The 16,785-nt window shown below is 41.5% G+C and overlaps 2 protein-coding genes across 2 annotated transcripts in view; one reads left to right on the forward strand and one right to left on the reverse strand.

Moving 5' to 3' along the window:
• The window catches only part of ATPSCKMT (ATP synthase c subunit lysine N-methyltransferase), a 464,757-nt gene extending 456,277 nt beyond the window's left edge, over positions 1-8,480 (reverse strand). The window contains exon 1 of the mRNA XM_044064907.1: positions 8,229-8,480. The gene's annotated coding sequence lies outside the window, so the exon portion shown is untranslated. The remainder of the gene's footprint in view (positions 1-8,228) is intronic.
• Positions 8,481-8,571: 91 nt separating this feature from the next.
• The window catches only part of CCT5 (chaperonin containing TCP1 subunit 5), a 559,422-nt gene continuing 551,208 nt past the window's right edge, over positions 8,572-16,785 (forward strand). Inside the window, exon 1 of the mRNA XM_044064906.1 lies at positions 8,572-8,757. Within this exon, the coding sequence (XP_043920841.1) occupies positions 8,653-8,757 (105 nt within the window). The 5' untranslated portion in view covers positions 8,572-8,652. The remainder of the gene's footprint in view (positions 8,758-16,785) is intronic.

Genomic DNA, 16,785 nt, shown 5'->3' on the forward strand with positions numbered 1-16,785 from the left:
TAGTGCTCCTCTTTAACTACTGCAGGGTTACAATGGTTAGGTCAGAGGCAGTCTCTCTTAGCAGTGGCCCGTTTCCCTTCTACTAAGATAGGATATAACCTCTTGTGGTAGTTTGGTACTCTTGTTGTCTCCAGACAACTTACCACTGGCATTCTGTTATTCCCACTTGCTGGCTCCCCGACCTTTTGCTCCCCACCTTGCCTCTGGGGACATCTATATTTTAAATGGCCCCACTGGTGACATTTAAAACGCTTAACCTTTGATCCTGGCTGCGTACCTGAACTAGTGGCTTCCCCTGTTAATGGCCACTCTGTTGGGGCGGTTTAGGCTGCCCACCATGGGTTCCCTTACCCCATGTGCAGCACTGGATATCCTTTTCCGGTACACTGACTTGAGACGTACCTCCCTGGACTGCATGAAGAGAGACCTGGAAGAGCTCTTGGATCATGTGACCCAGGCAGGTATGACCCTAGCCCTGAGTAGCATCCTGCCTTCGCCCAGAATGATACACAGTATAAGGACAAAATGATTGACTTCAACAATTGGCTAAGCTTCTGGTGTCATTCAAAGGGGATCCAGTATCTGTCTGCCTGGGAAGACATGATCAACAAACCACGATGCTTTGCCAGAGATGGTCTGCACCTGTCACCCCTGGGATTCAGGTTACTGGCTAAAGCTCTTGCCACCCCTATAGTGCCTTTTTTAGGCAAGGTTCAAAGGATAAAACCACCACCATAACAGATACAAGCATGCAAAATCTGAAGGTAATGTTACTCAATGCTAGAAGCCTAAACCTGAAAATGCACTCTCTCTCGAGTCACTCCTAAAAATGGAGAACATCGATATCTGTGCAGTGACTGAGACCTGGTTCAAGGCTCCAGAGAGCACCCTGCAATACCAGGCTACAATTCTTACCACACCTTTCGGCCACAAAACCAACACTGAAACACTAAAGGTGGAGGAGTGTCCATATTCACACCTCCAGGCTAGTTGCCCAACACAATGCACCTGAAATTCTCCAGGTGCAACTAACACTAGGTAAGACTGCAATCCAAATTGTAGCTTGCTACAGATCCCCCACCATACCCAAATATTCTCACTACACCTTCCTAAACATACTGGAAAATATTAAGATACAACCAAATACTCTAATACTACGTGATTTCAACTACCCTGCCATTAATCAGGAAAACTACTTGGGTACCAACTCACGGTTCTTGGAATTCATAAATTCCAACGCCCTGGATCAACTAATCCATTGTCCCACCAGGGGCTTTAATATCTTAGACCTGGTCATTACCAACATGGGAGATAGATGCTCCACACCAGTGGTCACCCCCCCTCATTGGTCAGGTCTAACCATAAGCAAATCACCCTTGACATCCACATCCCACTCCACCCCCCAGTAAGGAAACCTCCTTAAAAAACTTCTCCAAAGCCAACTTCATGCTACTGAAGTCAGAAGTGACAAACTTCACAACACCCACGCAGACGGGATCTGGAAGTTCGACTGCAGAATCCTACACTAAGGCACTGTATGAGTACATCCACTCGTGCATGAATCATGCTATCCCAAATAGAACCAAGCTGTTCTCCAAAAAAAGGAAGCCACTCTGGTGGTCCCCTGCTATAAACAAACTACACAACAGAAGGAAGAAACTGTTGCAGAAAAGAGGAAAATCCCAGGATGCAAAAAACTCCCTCACCAGCCTCAGTAAGAAGCTGAGATCTCTCATAAAATCCTCAAAAGCTAGTTACGAAAATAAAATTGCCAAAGATTCCAAAGCAAACCACAAGGCATTCTATAGTTATGTCAAGAATCTAAATGGCAATACTCAGATCTGCTCTGAACTACAACAGAATGGCATTAAATATACTGATCCCAAGGATATTGCCAATATCCTGGTAGATCGATTTAGTGCCAACTTCACTCCCCTCTCACCCCTTAAAGGGCCCATCTCAATACCAAAAGATTGCCAAATTCCAATAATCACAGCCACACAGGTAGAAGCCGCACTCTCCAAAGCTAAGAATACAGCATCCATGGGACTACATGACATCACAGGCTGTGTACTACATGAACTACACAATGAAATGGCACCCCACCTAAGTGCCATGTTTAATCATAGCCTCACCTCAGGCTTCGTGCCCACTGAGTGGCGCACAGCTACAGTTATCCTGCTCCACAAGGGTGGATCCACCTTGGATCCCGGGAACTACCGTCCCATCAGTCTGACAAGCCTGATCTGCAAGGGCATGGAACGCATTATCATGGAACTTATAAACAAAGACATTGGCAACCTACAGACACTGGACCCCACCCAGTTTGGGTTTGTGAAGGGCCGATCTTGTCTCCTGAATCTGATTGACTTCTTCGAGTCAGTCTCCAGAGCTGTGGACGAGGGTAAGGAGGTCCACACTGCCTATCTGGACCTCACCAAGGCCTTCGACACCACCCCCCACTCTGGAATCATAGATAAACTTACTAAGCTGGGCATAAATCCCTACGTCACTCGATGGGTTGCCAACTGGCTTACTGACAGAACCCATACTGTAAAAGTAGCCGACTCCAAATCCAGCTCCAGACAAGTGACAAGTGGAGTACCTCAGGGTTCAGTGCTGTGACCACTCTTGTTTGGCATCTACTTCTCTGAAATATAGGCCAACACTAAGGGACTCTGGCTAACAAAGTTTGCAGATGACTGCCAACTGGGAGCCATTATTGAATCCCCAAATGATGTGGATATTCTACAAAAGGGCCTTACAGAAACAGATGCCTGGTGCCAGAACCATGGGCTCAAGCTTAATGCCAAGAAATGTATAGTCATCCCCTTTGGAAAATAACATGTACCCGTGAACTACCACATAGGTGGCAGGACACTAAACATCAAAAGTGTGAGGAGAGACTTAGGGACACAAGTAGACAGTGGTCTCACTTTTGATAACCACATCGTCACAACAGTCAGGAAATCCTTCTACGTGGCACACCTCATCACTTAGGGCTTTTCATCCAGAAAAAAGGAGGTCATTGTCCCACTGTACTCATCCCTCATTAGACCCATTATAAAATATAATGCCCCATTTGGTATGTACCTCACAAGACATCTGCAACAGCTGGAAAGGCCACAGAAATACCTCACTAAAAGAATCACAGGCCTAAAGCAGATGCCATATGCTGACAGTCTAAAAAAACTCCAGCTATACTCTGTAACATATCGTCTACTCAGAGGCGATCTCTGCTTAACATACAAAGCCATGTCAAACCCTGACCTGTTGGACATGCTCCACTTAAAGAAATCCCAATCCCTCAGAGCCACATGCTCCAGGGATCTAAACCTTATCATCACAATGAACAAAACATGCTGGAGGGATAGGTTCCCGACCCAGAGACTCCCCATACTCTGGAATAGACTGCCCGTACATGTCAAGCAGAGCACCTCATTGGCCCTCTTCAAAAGGAACCTTGATGATTGGATGGGAGATAGGAAATTCATCCCGGGGATCATGTCAGTCGCCCTGCTAGACAGAGGCCCACAGAAGTAAATATTTTGGGAAAAAATTTCCAGGGAATTGTTATGGCTAGGCTTGCATAGGCCTTGGGGCTAGGCTTGCATAGGCCTTGGGGCAGATAGCCTAGTACCAACCTATGAACCTATGATGCCCTGCTTGCTAGGTACAGGTCTCCTTTTTTCCCCACAATTCATCTGCTGTGTTGCATTCTCTGTCTGCCAACCAGATTCTCATGTCCTCAGGCAAAGTGCATGTTCCCTCACCAAAAGGTCTGCCAGCTCTTCAAAAGTGGTGGCCTGACACTCACTCACCCACCTATGAAAATAAGTGCTTACTTCAGCATATAATCACACACATTTTCATCTGCCTTGCGTCTATGCTCATGAAATTTTTTTCTACAAGCTTCAGGTGTTAACTTAAAACACTCTAATAAGCATTTCTTTACTCGGTTATACTTTAGACAATCAATATCAGACAATTTAGAAACAGCAGTTAGAGCTTTACTATGGAGTAAGAGGATCAGAAACCGTACCCAGAGCTCTTGGTCGACATTACACTGTTTACATGCCCTTTCAAACATATGACTAAAACTATCAAAATGATCACACACTGTAAATTGTGGAAGAAATTTACTGACCTTTATTGCTTTTGGGGTTCGGTTACTGGCTTCCAAATGTCTCAGTATCTGTGTTGATTCTAATTCCATCTGTTTCTCCTTTTCTTCGGCCTCCAGTCACCACAGCTTCTCTGCGGATTCTAGTTCCAAACGTTTGGTCTCCATTCAAGCCTCTTTAACTCCAGACAGATTTTTAAATCCTCTTAGGAAAAGTTGAACTGTCCATTTTCTGAAATATTTACATCCCCAATGCCATTCTGGCTGATTTCCTGGTCTGTGATGCAGCTGTGGCTAAGGCTGCAATCATTTCCACTTTAGTCAGGTCGGCATGCACCCCTCTGCTAACATCCTTGCCTGCTCTCTCTGACTAACTAAGCTAACAAAAAAATAAACAAAACTATTGTGATATGAAACTCTGAATGTCTACCATGTGGCTGCTTGAGAGTACAAAAAACTTTTTTAGTGACCACTGTTTACAGGCTACAGGAGTTCATTCAATATCCATACACTGAATCCCAGTATGTGAGGTGGTGATCCCACCACTGCCACAAATTAATATGTGACGACCTACCACTGCAAACCAGTTATGAAGGAGCCTCAATCCTCACCACTGGCAATGGGGGGTGGGGGGTGGGGGGGCATTCACTGACAGTACAACAGGTACAATATTTCCAGATGGAACTCTCTGCATCAAGTGCAATTTCCCTTAAGAGCATACAGAGAACACAGTCAGTCCAGGTCTGGTTTCTCACTCTTTCTCCAGATCCCCAGTTAGGCTCCCACTGGCATAGCTATAGAGTTGAGATCTCAGCTGAGTGACCAAGCCAAGACCTCCACCACCCTCTCTGTCCAACCACTGCTTCATGTCCCTGCCTGAGTAGCTGACACAAACACTCTTTGAGGTTTAATTCACAGACACACACACAAAGCTGGCATAGGTTTACTAGCTATGCCATCTTCTGTCCAGAATATAAGGTAGTTTCCACTACCACCAATCACTCCTAGACAGCTATTTTAAGGCCCTTAACAAAGGGTGACTGATTGTACTGAGTAGTATTAATATTGATACAAATGGTAGTTTTATCAAAAGCAAGGTAGTTGAGTGGCCCACACAGTGTCACCAAATAAATATGCAAGTACTTTCAAAACTTAAAATAGGTCTACCAAAGATCAGCCACAGTGAAAGGTTTAAATATATTTAATAATAAATAAAAGAACAAGAAAATACTAAGTATATGTTGATAGTGACATCAGAGTTCAAAACTACAACAAATATTTAAAATAACATTGCAGTACAGGCTCACACAAATAAAGAAAAAACAAAATCTAAACTAAGCTTCACTATATTCCTGACTGCATCTAAAAGAGTTATTATACCCTAATAACTTACTTAGAGCAAGGCAGATGAAGTGGCAAATGGTTCTGGTCAGCTCCAAGACAGAATACAGAATGTTCTATGAAACTAAGAGACTTCCAACAATAATATCTGAAATACTATTGCTGAGATAGTTTGCAGAATGACATCATTTATGTTCATCTGACTTCTAGTTCTCATGCAACCCCCCCCCCTCCCAATTGTTGGCAGCTAGCAGTATTTAGCATCTACCTGCAAAAATAGCCAGACAAGGGCTTTTGTTCAATCTCTGGCAGGTGCTGAAGTCAATTGCATCCCTTCATTTTTATTTAAGATTTGTTTACCAGGAATGTCCAAACTTGGTACAAAGCCAATTTTCAGTGGAGGCTGTGGAGAACTGCTCCAAATGAAAGCCTTTGTAATGTTTCCAAATTAGCAATTAGTTCACCCCAAAGGCAATACAGAAAGCTTCCCAATACAGACTGTGTGTCTGGCTGAATTGAAGCATCTTTATGGTCTAGCCTATAAAGTGATTTAATTTCAGATATTCTTTTCTAAAGTTTGCTGGACTGAAGTTAATCCTCCAGTTTCTTCTGTCAAAACATATACATTTAAACAGTTACAATAGTGCATGTACATTTCTGTTCTTTCCAGCAGGGAACACTGCTGATGCATTTCAAATAAGCACTTTACAAATACATTTAACACAAACATCTGTACAAAGCAGTTTGACATACAAATGTATTAGAACTGCATGTCATGTGTAACACAAGCATTTTATATAAATTGTTTGACATTCACAAATGACATATAATTACTTACAAAATTCCAGCTAGCTGTGCTGGCAGTATCTACTACATCCAACTTCATACTGACACAGCTGAAAGAGAGCTTGGCACCCTTGTCAACAACTTCATCTCCTTCAACCACTAAGTAACATCAGTAATTACAAAATCTTTCTATCTGGCCCAACTGACATCTCAAGACATAGCACCCAGAAGTTATCACATATTTGAATTCAGCTCTAATTTAGACCAGTCAAGATGGCAATCTACCTTTTAGCATGCAACTATTCAGGAACATCACATAACTAGAAAGGTCCTAGGGGCTCCCAAGTTAAAAAAATGGTTATAGACCCTTATCCACCAGGACAGGCTTGAAGCTCTATCCCTATACTCTCTCTCTCTCGTAGGCTCCTGAATGGTGATCTATGTTTTCCACTATGTACCATTAAACAACCACCCCTTTTTTTAATCTCTTACACCTTTCTAAAACAAACAGGTCCTTAAATACTTGAACTACGGAATTAACTCTAGACCAACATATAAATAAAATAAGCTGTAGGAATTTAACGCAGCGTTTACCAAACTTCCCAAACAAAATAGTGACACCATCACATTCTCCAAGCCAGTAATGAAATGCACATCTGTAAATTGATTCTTGACCGGACCTGTTTTGCCTTGCTGGAAGCAGCAGAGACATTGTGGATGGTGGGTATTGGCAAGGCACAAATGTTCTCTGGATTTACAACTCCCAACTGTCCAGAATTTTGCAGAATGTCCAGATTTTTGTTTTAATTTTGATCTGTTCCTCATAAAAAAAATTGTTTTCTGGCAAACCGTTAACACATGAGTTTCACGCTTCATTTCCTTCAGAAAATACATGCGAGTGCAATTTGTTATTCTAGCAACTTTCTAAGTTTATAAGATCAATATTTAAAATCTGTTCCTTACTTTAGCCCCCCATTCTTGTATGAATAGGTGGAGAGCTATACCCACTTGTCTTTTAATTTGTAGGATCGCATGAACTCAACTCCTGCAGATGCACAGCTGATTTGATTCCTGCATCACTGCTTACAGCTCCCTTAGACTACCCAGAGAAGTTATGTCTCACTTTTGTTTGCTGCTTTGTTTTGTTCTGCGTCTCTTTTAAGCCCTAACTATTCGCTTCTGACACCCTCCACGATCTGAAAACAACTTGCTTACAAATTTAGTTAAAAATGATGCATAACTTTCTCAATTTGCACTGATGTACATGTGCATCCGTGGACAAAGTACAAAACTGTTTCTGGTTGAAATTTATTCCAGAGAACCCTAACCACGCCTCTCAACAGTACATCAAAAGTTTGCTCTGTTCCTCCTAAAACTGCCAAGTTGGGGTAAAAGGTTGTGGATTAATACTTAATACATAAAGACATCTATAAATATAATAAATTAATTGCCATTTGCTTCAGAAAATGCATGTCAATTCAAATTCGCTTATTCCGTCAAATGTTTAAAGGTAATAACACTACTATTTTAAATAAGTATCTCTTAGTTGCTCTGGCATACTTCTTAGCTTCTAAATTAAATCTGGAAAAGCAAAAATAATGGAAAAAACTGCTCAAGCCTATGGAGAAATTTTAGTGCTCTTATTAAAGTATATAGCTGCTAAGTAACAGATTTTGCGTTAGCATGCATTTTCTAAAGTAAATTGAAGCTTGCCGTATCTGTGTCATTATTTAGTGACTTCAGTCCCCAATGATTTGCCAGAAAACCACACATCTTTATGAGAAACAGGCAAAACAAATGACAGTTGAGATGTAGTCTAGAGGTGAAGTGAAAGCCTTTGAAACGTAACAACTCAATACAATTAAAACAAAATAAACGTTTATTTGAATACCGTAGACAACGCAAACTATATAAAAACAGCTCTACTTACAACGATTTTTCTTATAAATAAGGTAAATACACAGTATACCACACTTACACTCCTATTAAAGTACCCCAACACGGAACACCAGTTGACAAAACGGTTCGTGGAGTATAACAAAGACGGTTACGCACAATTAACTATCATCCAGTGTGCCGGTGGACCATACTTCCGGGTACATCTCAACTATGTATTCTTTTTATTAATAATTACGCAATGCGTTTGTTACCAAAGAAATACACTCAGTTTCGCTAAACCTAGAAGTTTACAAGAGTTAAGCAGAAAAACTATAATTCACAAAGTAGAGAAGGGTTCTTTTTGTTTTTAAATTCACACAGAGGGGTTTCCGGTTGGAGAATTCCAGAAGGTACCGACTCGCCGGAAGTAGGTGAAACAGTGCCGATCCACTTTGTGTGCAGTACCATCCTTCCATGTGTTCCCTTTTCGCCTTTCATGTTCGTGAACTGCTCGTAGGTTGAAGATGTCTGCTGTTGGGACGCTAGCATTTGATGAATATGGGCGTCCTTTCATTATCATTAAGGATCAAGACAAAAAATCGAGAGTGTCTGGTCTTGATGCGCTGAAGGTGGGGCAACTGTTAGAAACGAGTGTATCGTTTTCCTGTGCTACCCTTCCCTAACTTGCTGAAGTTGAGGCTTTTGGTATTCGATTAGTGTATAGAGAAAAATCAAGTCGCTTCAGGTTTACGCATTTATTAACTTTCGCTTCATATTTTAATGCAGAGTAATTAAATAGTATTCTAGAAATTAACTCTGAATGGAGAATTAAGTGGTTGGTGCTTTTTGTCTGATTGGAAGAATTGCTGGATTCGTAGAAATCATGAGACCACTCTGAAGGTGCTATACCCATGGGTGGAATAGGGAGGACACAATACATGAGTAGATGCCCACTTGGTCCCCGTTATATTATCAAGAGCTGTTGCTGGAGCATAGATTATGTTTAAAGTTAAAAAAAACGGCTTTTAAGAGTGTGACAAGATGTGTTATTGAAGTTAAATTTGTTAATAGGGTAGCTGCAGGGGAAAATCAGTTTGTTCTCCTCAGATGGTATTTCCTTTTAAGATTTTAGAAATTTGGTTTGTATTTTATGTCACTGTCTTTTAATTTACACATGTTCTGCAGTGTTTACCTGTGTTTTCGCTGTTACTGTCTTTATTTGTACTGCCTGGTTTTCCAAGTAGGAGTCAGGGTGTAGTTATTCTTTATCATAGGAGGTTACTAGACTATTGTCCTTGAGGCCGTTATGAGCCTAGTCAAGAGTTTAGCCCATGTCTAGACAAGTCAGTGCCCGATATCCCTGTCCAGCAGGGACACGGCTGGAATCCCAGGGATATATTTTTCTGTTTCCCATCCAGTTATCCAGGTTGTGCTTAAAAAGGGGTATAGAGGTACTCTGCTTGATGTGGAGAAGGAGTTTATTCCATAGCTTGGGGGGGGGGGGCTCTGGGACACAAATTTGTCCCAAGAAGTCTTGCTGATGTCACAGACCAGGTTGAGGCCAAGCATGCGGGTTACTCAGGTGGAGCTTGACTTGCAAGGTATGCAATAGTCCCATCAAGGTGGGGTCCGTGATCGCCTTGTATGCCAGACATTGGTCACCTCTGAGGAGTCTGTATGAAACTGAGTAGAGGGATAAGGCTTTTAGCCTGTGTATGGTAGATGTGTTTGAGGCCCTGGATCCTCTTGGTGAGGAACCTCTGTGGTGCCTCCAATTGCTGCATCTGCTGTGCGAGGTACATGCGAAAGGGGCATTGTACTCAGTAATGGGCCTTATACGGGAACAATACAGGGATATTCTCCAACCTTGGGGTATGCTGCTTGTTACGGGGTCTTCTGCTTGAGGTGCTTCCCCTATTTTGACTACGTGGGTTCAGTCTGATTTAATTCTTTTTCGCCAGCTTAGAAATTTAGCTAAAAAATCAATAATCTCTGACAAGAAAAAATTCTACTGTGAACTTCAGGAAACTCATCTTAACAGTTCTAAATACTTCTGGTCATCAGTAAATAGACTTCTCTCCCCAGGAATTGCTAAAACTCCATCCCCACTTAATGCTGACCCAGAAACCCCTCTCCAGACTGCTAATGCTTTCAACTCTTTTTTCTCTGAAACTATTCAATCCCTAGCCAAACAAATGAACACCAACAACTCTTATATTCCAAATAATATAGCTAACTCCTCCTTTAACTTCTCTCTAAAACCCATATCTACTTCTTTCATATATAGACTCATTCACAAACTGAAACCTTGCACCCCTTCTGCAGACAAGCTCCCTTCTCTCTTCCTTCAAAAAGCGGCCAAAGAAATAGCTTACCCTATATCCTTACTTATAAACAGAACTATCCAAGAGGGAACCATCCCTGACATCTGGAAAATCTCCTATATTATCCCACTACATAAAGGTGGTAACTCCCTTGACCTCTCTAACTTTAGACCTATCGCCCTTCTCTCACTAGCCAAAATCATGGAAAAATGTATTCATCAGCAACTTGTGCACTATCTCTCTCTTCACAACATAATAGCAAACTGTCAGCATGGCTTTAGACCTCACCACAGTACCACCACTGCCCTTCTTTCCTTTGTAGACACTATCAACAAAAATCGTAACAACAATACTCTCTCTTCCGCTCTCTTCATTGATCTCTCTAAAGCTTTCGATATGGTCAACCACTCTCTCTTAATCAATATTCTTGAATCTCTCTCTTGTGACAAATTCGCCATTAAGTGGTTTAAATCTTATCTTAACAACAGACAACAAGCAGTATTATGGGAAAACCATATCTCATCACTCTTGCCCATTTCCATCGGAGTTCCCCAGGGCTCCATTCTTGGTCCACTTCTGTTCTCTCTCTTTATTAACGATCTACAGACTGCAATCCCACAAGCAACCTGCATACAATGCAGATGATTCTACCCTTATCTGCTCGGCACCATCCCTACAGAACTGATCTCACTGACCCAAAATACCTTTAATTCCGTAGAAACATGGTTTTCTAAGCGGTTTCTCCTTCTAAATGCCAAAAACAAAACTCCTCCTCTTCTCCCCACCACTCGATCCCCCTTTAAACTTTACCATTTCCTCAAATAACGGTACTCTCATCTCACCTGATCTCACTACAAAGCTTTTAGGAATAACCATTGACAATAATCTCTCCTTGATCAGCACATTAACAACAACATCAAATTAGTTAACAGAAAAATAGGATCCCTTTATCGCATCAAACCTTTTCTAACCCCAGCAACTAGAATCAAAATTGCACAATCTCATCTTTTATCAACTCTCCTATCGCCTCCCTATTTATACAAACCTTAAGAAAAGTAACCTCAACAAACTTACAACCTGCTATAACAACATAGCTAAACCGCCACTAGTAACCCATTTAGGACCCACCATTGTCTAAATCTAAAACAACTAGGCTGGCTAGAATTTCAAAACTACCTTATAATTCCTCAACTCACTATTGCCCACAACATTTTATACCTACCTGACAACACCCCAATACTCTCTCAACTTCTAATCCCTTACAACAATCTCAACTCACTTCGCTCCTCTTGTAAACTCATGACAAAATCTATAAAGGCAAACAACACAGCAGGTGTTTCTTTATTCACTAACACAATAGGTAAAAGTTGGAATCTCCTACCTAGTGACATAACTCTGACCACATCCCTGCCACTTTTCAAACAAAAACTTAAACACTACTTCCAAAATCATTGGCTGTGTTCCTGCAATACACCTGACTAACCATTTTCTCTTACCCTGTTTCCCCTCCACTCTTTTCTTCTCTACCCTCCTCAGTTTTGTTTCTTTCACTGTTTTGAGATTAAGTATGTACTTTTTGTACAATTGTGTATATTTAATGAACTGCTTATTGTAAACTTGTTTCTTTTGAATTATCTTTCCTTTTTTGTAAGATCTGATCTTAGCTTTTAACTTAGAGTAGTAAATTTTATTATGTAATGTACTTAGTATATAGTGGAGCTTTTCTCCTCGGGCCTCTGCTGAAAATGGACATGTATCCAGCCAGACTAGCCCGGTCAACAAATGTAAAATAAATAAAAAAATAAAAAAAATAAAATAAATGTTATGACTTCCGTGTCTCTGGATGAGATACCCTTACTTATGAGGTGGACTATGTAGAAGGCTTTTTGTACAACGGAAGCAAAATGGTAGTCAGACGTTAGATTGCTATCAACCTTGGTGCCCAAATCCCTCACAGCTGATTGCGTGCTTAGGACGTTGTTAATAATGTGATAATTTGTGGAGACGTCACTCTCCCCGAAGGGAATGATGAGACATTTTTTTGGTATTCAGCTTGAGGCCATGTTTCTGGCACCTGTCATTTGTCTGAGTGAGACCCCCTTGGAGAATATCCACATCACTAGAGGAACTGATAACGGCACCTAGCTTGCAGTCATCTGCAGACTTGGTCAGCCGTAGCCCACTGGTTTTGGCCTGCACCTCAGAAAAGTATATTCCAAATAACAAAAGCCCCAAGACTGAACCTTGGGGTATGCTGCTTGTTACGGGGTCTTCTGCTTGAGGTGCTTCCCCTATTTTGACTACGTGGGTTCAGTCAGTGAGCCAGTTTGCTACCCATCTGGTTATGTATGGATTGAGTTTATCTATTATGCCTGAGTGGGGAATAGTGTCAAAGGTTTTGGTCAGGTCAAGGTAGGCGTTGTGCACTGTCTTCCCCTTGTCCATGGGTTTGATGACTGCCTCAAAGAAGTTGACCAAAATTAACAGACATGCCCTCCCCTTGACGATGCTAAACTGTGTGGGATCAAGTGTTTGGTGGTTGTCAATGTCCTTGTTAATGTGCTTCATGATAATCCATTCCATGGCCTTGCAGATCAGGCTAGTTAGGCTGATGGGTCTATAATTTCCCAGATCGGTGGACACTCCACGTTTGTGTAAAGGGATGACAGTGGCTGTCCTCCACTCAGCTGGGACGAAGCCAATATTCGGGCTTTAGTTGAATAGGGTGCCTAACGGTGCTGCAAGTTCCTGCCTGAGTTCACGTTTAATGCAGCCTGGGATGTTATTGGGTCCCATGGAAGCTGTTTTTTACCTGTTCCCTAGATATAAAGGGAAGGGGGGCAGGTACTGAGGATGTCCTGATTTACTGATTGGGGGGGTGGACAGAGGGATAAAGTTCTTGCTGAATTTGTCAGCGGGTTTGCTATATCTATGGCATTTGTATGCGTGGTGTCATTGACCACCAGTTCTGAACAGATCTGGGTGCTTCCTTTGAGGTTGCAGACATATGTGAAGAAGGCCTTATGATTGTCTCTAGTAGATGTGGCCAATTTGGTCTCGAAGTTTGCTTTGGAGGATTTCACTAATGCTCTTAATTGCTTTTTCAGGCTAAGGAGACTTGCTTCCAATTGGGCATCTCCTCCTTCTTGGTTTTGGACAGCAGTTATTTTCCTTTTGTTGTAGAGTTTATTGCAGATGTTCACCAGACAGGTTTGCTCTTGCTTGCGGAGGATAATTTAGTCCTATCGGGTATTCCTGATTTCCTGTATCTCTATAAATGCTCATATAGTGCTTTAGTGTAGTTTTGGATATTGGTGCCAGTTCTTACAGAGGGAGAGGGAACTGTGAAGCTGTTTATACCATCCGTCCGGAGGCTGCAATCAGCTTTGGAGAAGTTATGCCTGATCCTAGCTGGATGGGAGTTGGGGGAGATGTTGACTTTGAACGTGACCGCTTTGTGGTCGGATTTTACCAGGGAGGGTGATACTCTAGGGATGCTACAGTGGTTACTCATGTTGGTTAATACCAAGTCCCAAGATATTATCACCTCTTGTGGGGGTATCTACTAGCTGTTCCAAGGCATTTGCATTGACAAAAATCAAGGACTCTCTGGGCATTTGTGTTCTGGCATGTGTAGTTCTTCCAATCTACGTTTGGGATGTTAGTCTTTGCAAGTTTTATTTCTCTGCTGGTATTGGCTGGCACTCCATTCTCCAGTCATTCTTTAAGGTGTGCTTGTGTTCTATTTCACATGAATTTCTGCTCGCCCCCACCTCTGGGCGTGTGAGATGGCTATATCTAGTAAACGCACTTCTGCTGGACCACCTGGCAGTCCTTTTGGAGCTCATGTGGTCTGGTGCTTTCTGTTATGTGAACTCTGTGCCATGGACTAGTTGGCATTGCACACAGTACATCACTGTGGGGTCTTTGGCATTTTAACAGTGCATACTGCTATGTAAGAGGATAATTTACACATGCTGCCAGAATACTTGACACCATACCTAGCATGGATCATGTCAGTTACCAGTCAGCTGCTGCTCTACATTGCACTGCAGGGTTGGTGATAGAGCTGTGCATAATAAAGGAATGTTTTTGTTCACCTGGTGTAGATTGTGTGCCTGGCACCAGCTGGCATTCCACCCATCATAGTCTGTCCAAAGCAGCCGGTAGTTCACTGAACATTCCGCCCAGTGTATTGGTTCACAAGTGCACATCACACTGTATTTCTGGGTTTATGACAGTTTTGTCTCATTAAAGCACTGTTTCTCCAACACTCCACTAGCACTTTGCTGGTTCACTAACGTGGATTGGTTTATATACATATGTATGTATGCATGGATTCAATTCAGAATCCCGAAATTCCGAAACATTGAATCTCATATGATCTAAATCATATGAGCGATGGTTTGGAATATCAAAATTCTGAAACAACCCCCCCCCCCCAAAACAGCTTAAACGTTTATGCGGGGGGGGCATACCCCCCTTCACCCTCCACACCCTCGCTACTTAAATATACCATCTCCAAGATCGCACTGCAATGAGGAAAGGGGAAATCTCCCATTCCGTGCTGTATGCAGATCTCCGTTCAGAATTTCGAAATTCTGAAACTTCGTTGGTCTCTATCATATGAGAGTCGTGATTTCAGGATTTCGACATTCTGAAAGGAACCCATATGCATATGTGCTTATTGGAATTTGTGTCTGCACATGGTGCATTGTTATTGCCCATAGCAACACGCTGTTGTCTTGGAAGATGAGTCAGCTGTACAATTAACAAAAGCTAATTTGGCTAGTTTAGGAGTTTGCAACTAAAGAAAATCATATCGGATTGAAGCTCACATTATTAAAGATTGTAGTATAATTTGTGAATTTTGGAAATGTTTCCATTTATTAATGGAAACTGATAGAATAGAATAAGGGAAATTGTGTGTGTGGTGTAATTTGTGTAAATGCAAATGAAAATTGATTGCTAAATGCTTTATGCAACAAATAGAATCTGCAGAGTATTACCTTATGCATTTATTGATGAGTTGAGAACTCTGAATGAGTTTGCAAGGTTTTCAGGTACGTGATGGTGTAGTTGTTTGCACAGATATTTTGACAGGTTTAGTGAAATGTGGGTAAATATTTAACTGTCATTTTGGTTTGCGTCTACAGGAGAAATAAGGTTATTTTAAGCTGTGTTTGGATTGCATTTGTTTTTTGGACAAACTAAGTGGCTTAATAAGGAATAATGGGAAGCTGGAATAGAAAGACAGTAGTACATTGGGAGATAAGCAAGTTGGAGGACTAAAGGAGTAGAAATTCAGTGAGGGAGGGGAAGGATTAGAAGTGTGTATGAAGGATGTGAGGGCTGTTCTGTTTGCATTTTGTGTGTAGAGTTCTGTGAGAAAAGAGACAAAAGGGTATTGCATCACAGGAAATGCTTAAGTTTGGTGTTTGCTTGCAATGTAGAGAGTATACCAGAAGAAATGTAATTTATAGTGTTCTAGAATGGGAGTGAGGAGTCCACTAAGAAGCAGTTTTCCAAAATAAAACTTTTGGAACTGGTGGAAGCAAAATCCAATAGTAGAACTACCAGCTAGTCATCCAGTCACCGGAACTACTCTAAAGACACTTGTATTTAACCAAAGTTAAAGTTAAGTGCTTTTGTCTACTTATAAAGGCATCATCAGGACTGTGACTTTCAACTGAAACTCATCCCTTTTGAACTGCATAAACTAAGACACGCCCCCACAGCACTCTGTCAAAAGGATGTCACCACTGGTTTCTTAAAGGGCAAATACAACATTTAATTAGAATCGTATCATCTGTAAAAATACATAAATGCAGGGGACTAGTATCACTCCATACAAGCTTGTTTTTAATTCACTTGAAATTGAAATGTAATTGAGATTGGGTGAATCGGCTGCATTGAGTCTAATTTGCTAATACATTTCCTGGTGCAAGAGTTTGTTTTGCCAGTCCCCTTCCACATATGGTTTGACCTATATTTGTTCCAAAATTAAGAAAACAAACTTGTTAAACTCTGAACATATACGAGTGTCTGGCTAACTTGTTAAACCCTGAACATATACTTGAGTGTCTGGCTAAAGCTCTCTTCATGTCTTGATGTTTTATACAGTATAAATGTTGGTAAATACTCTTGTTCAAGGCATTTTTAGTTTTGCCTACTTAAAATGCCATACATTATGTACATGTAGCCAAGTGAACAATTCTTTTTGTAGCACAGTTTTAAGTGCCACCGTGCATTTTACCCACAGCTTTGCTCAAGGGACCATGATAATTCTGAATATAGGGGCTCTGTGGAGAGTAACCACACTTTGTGTGTTCG

Source organism: Protopterus annectens, chromosome 3.part0, assembly GCF_019279795.1.
Source record: "Protopterus annectens isolate FY-2018-M chromosome 3.part0, PAN1.0, whole genome shotgun sequence".
Taxonomy (NCBI): domain Eukaryota; kingdom Metazoa; phylum Chordata; order Ceratodontiformes; family Protopteridae; genus Protopterus; species Protopterus annectens.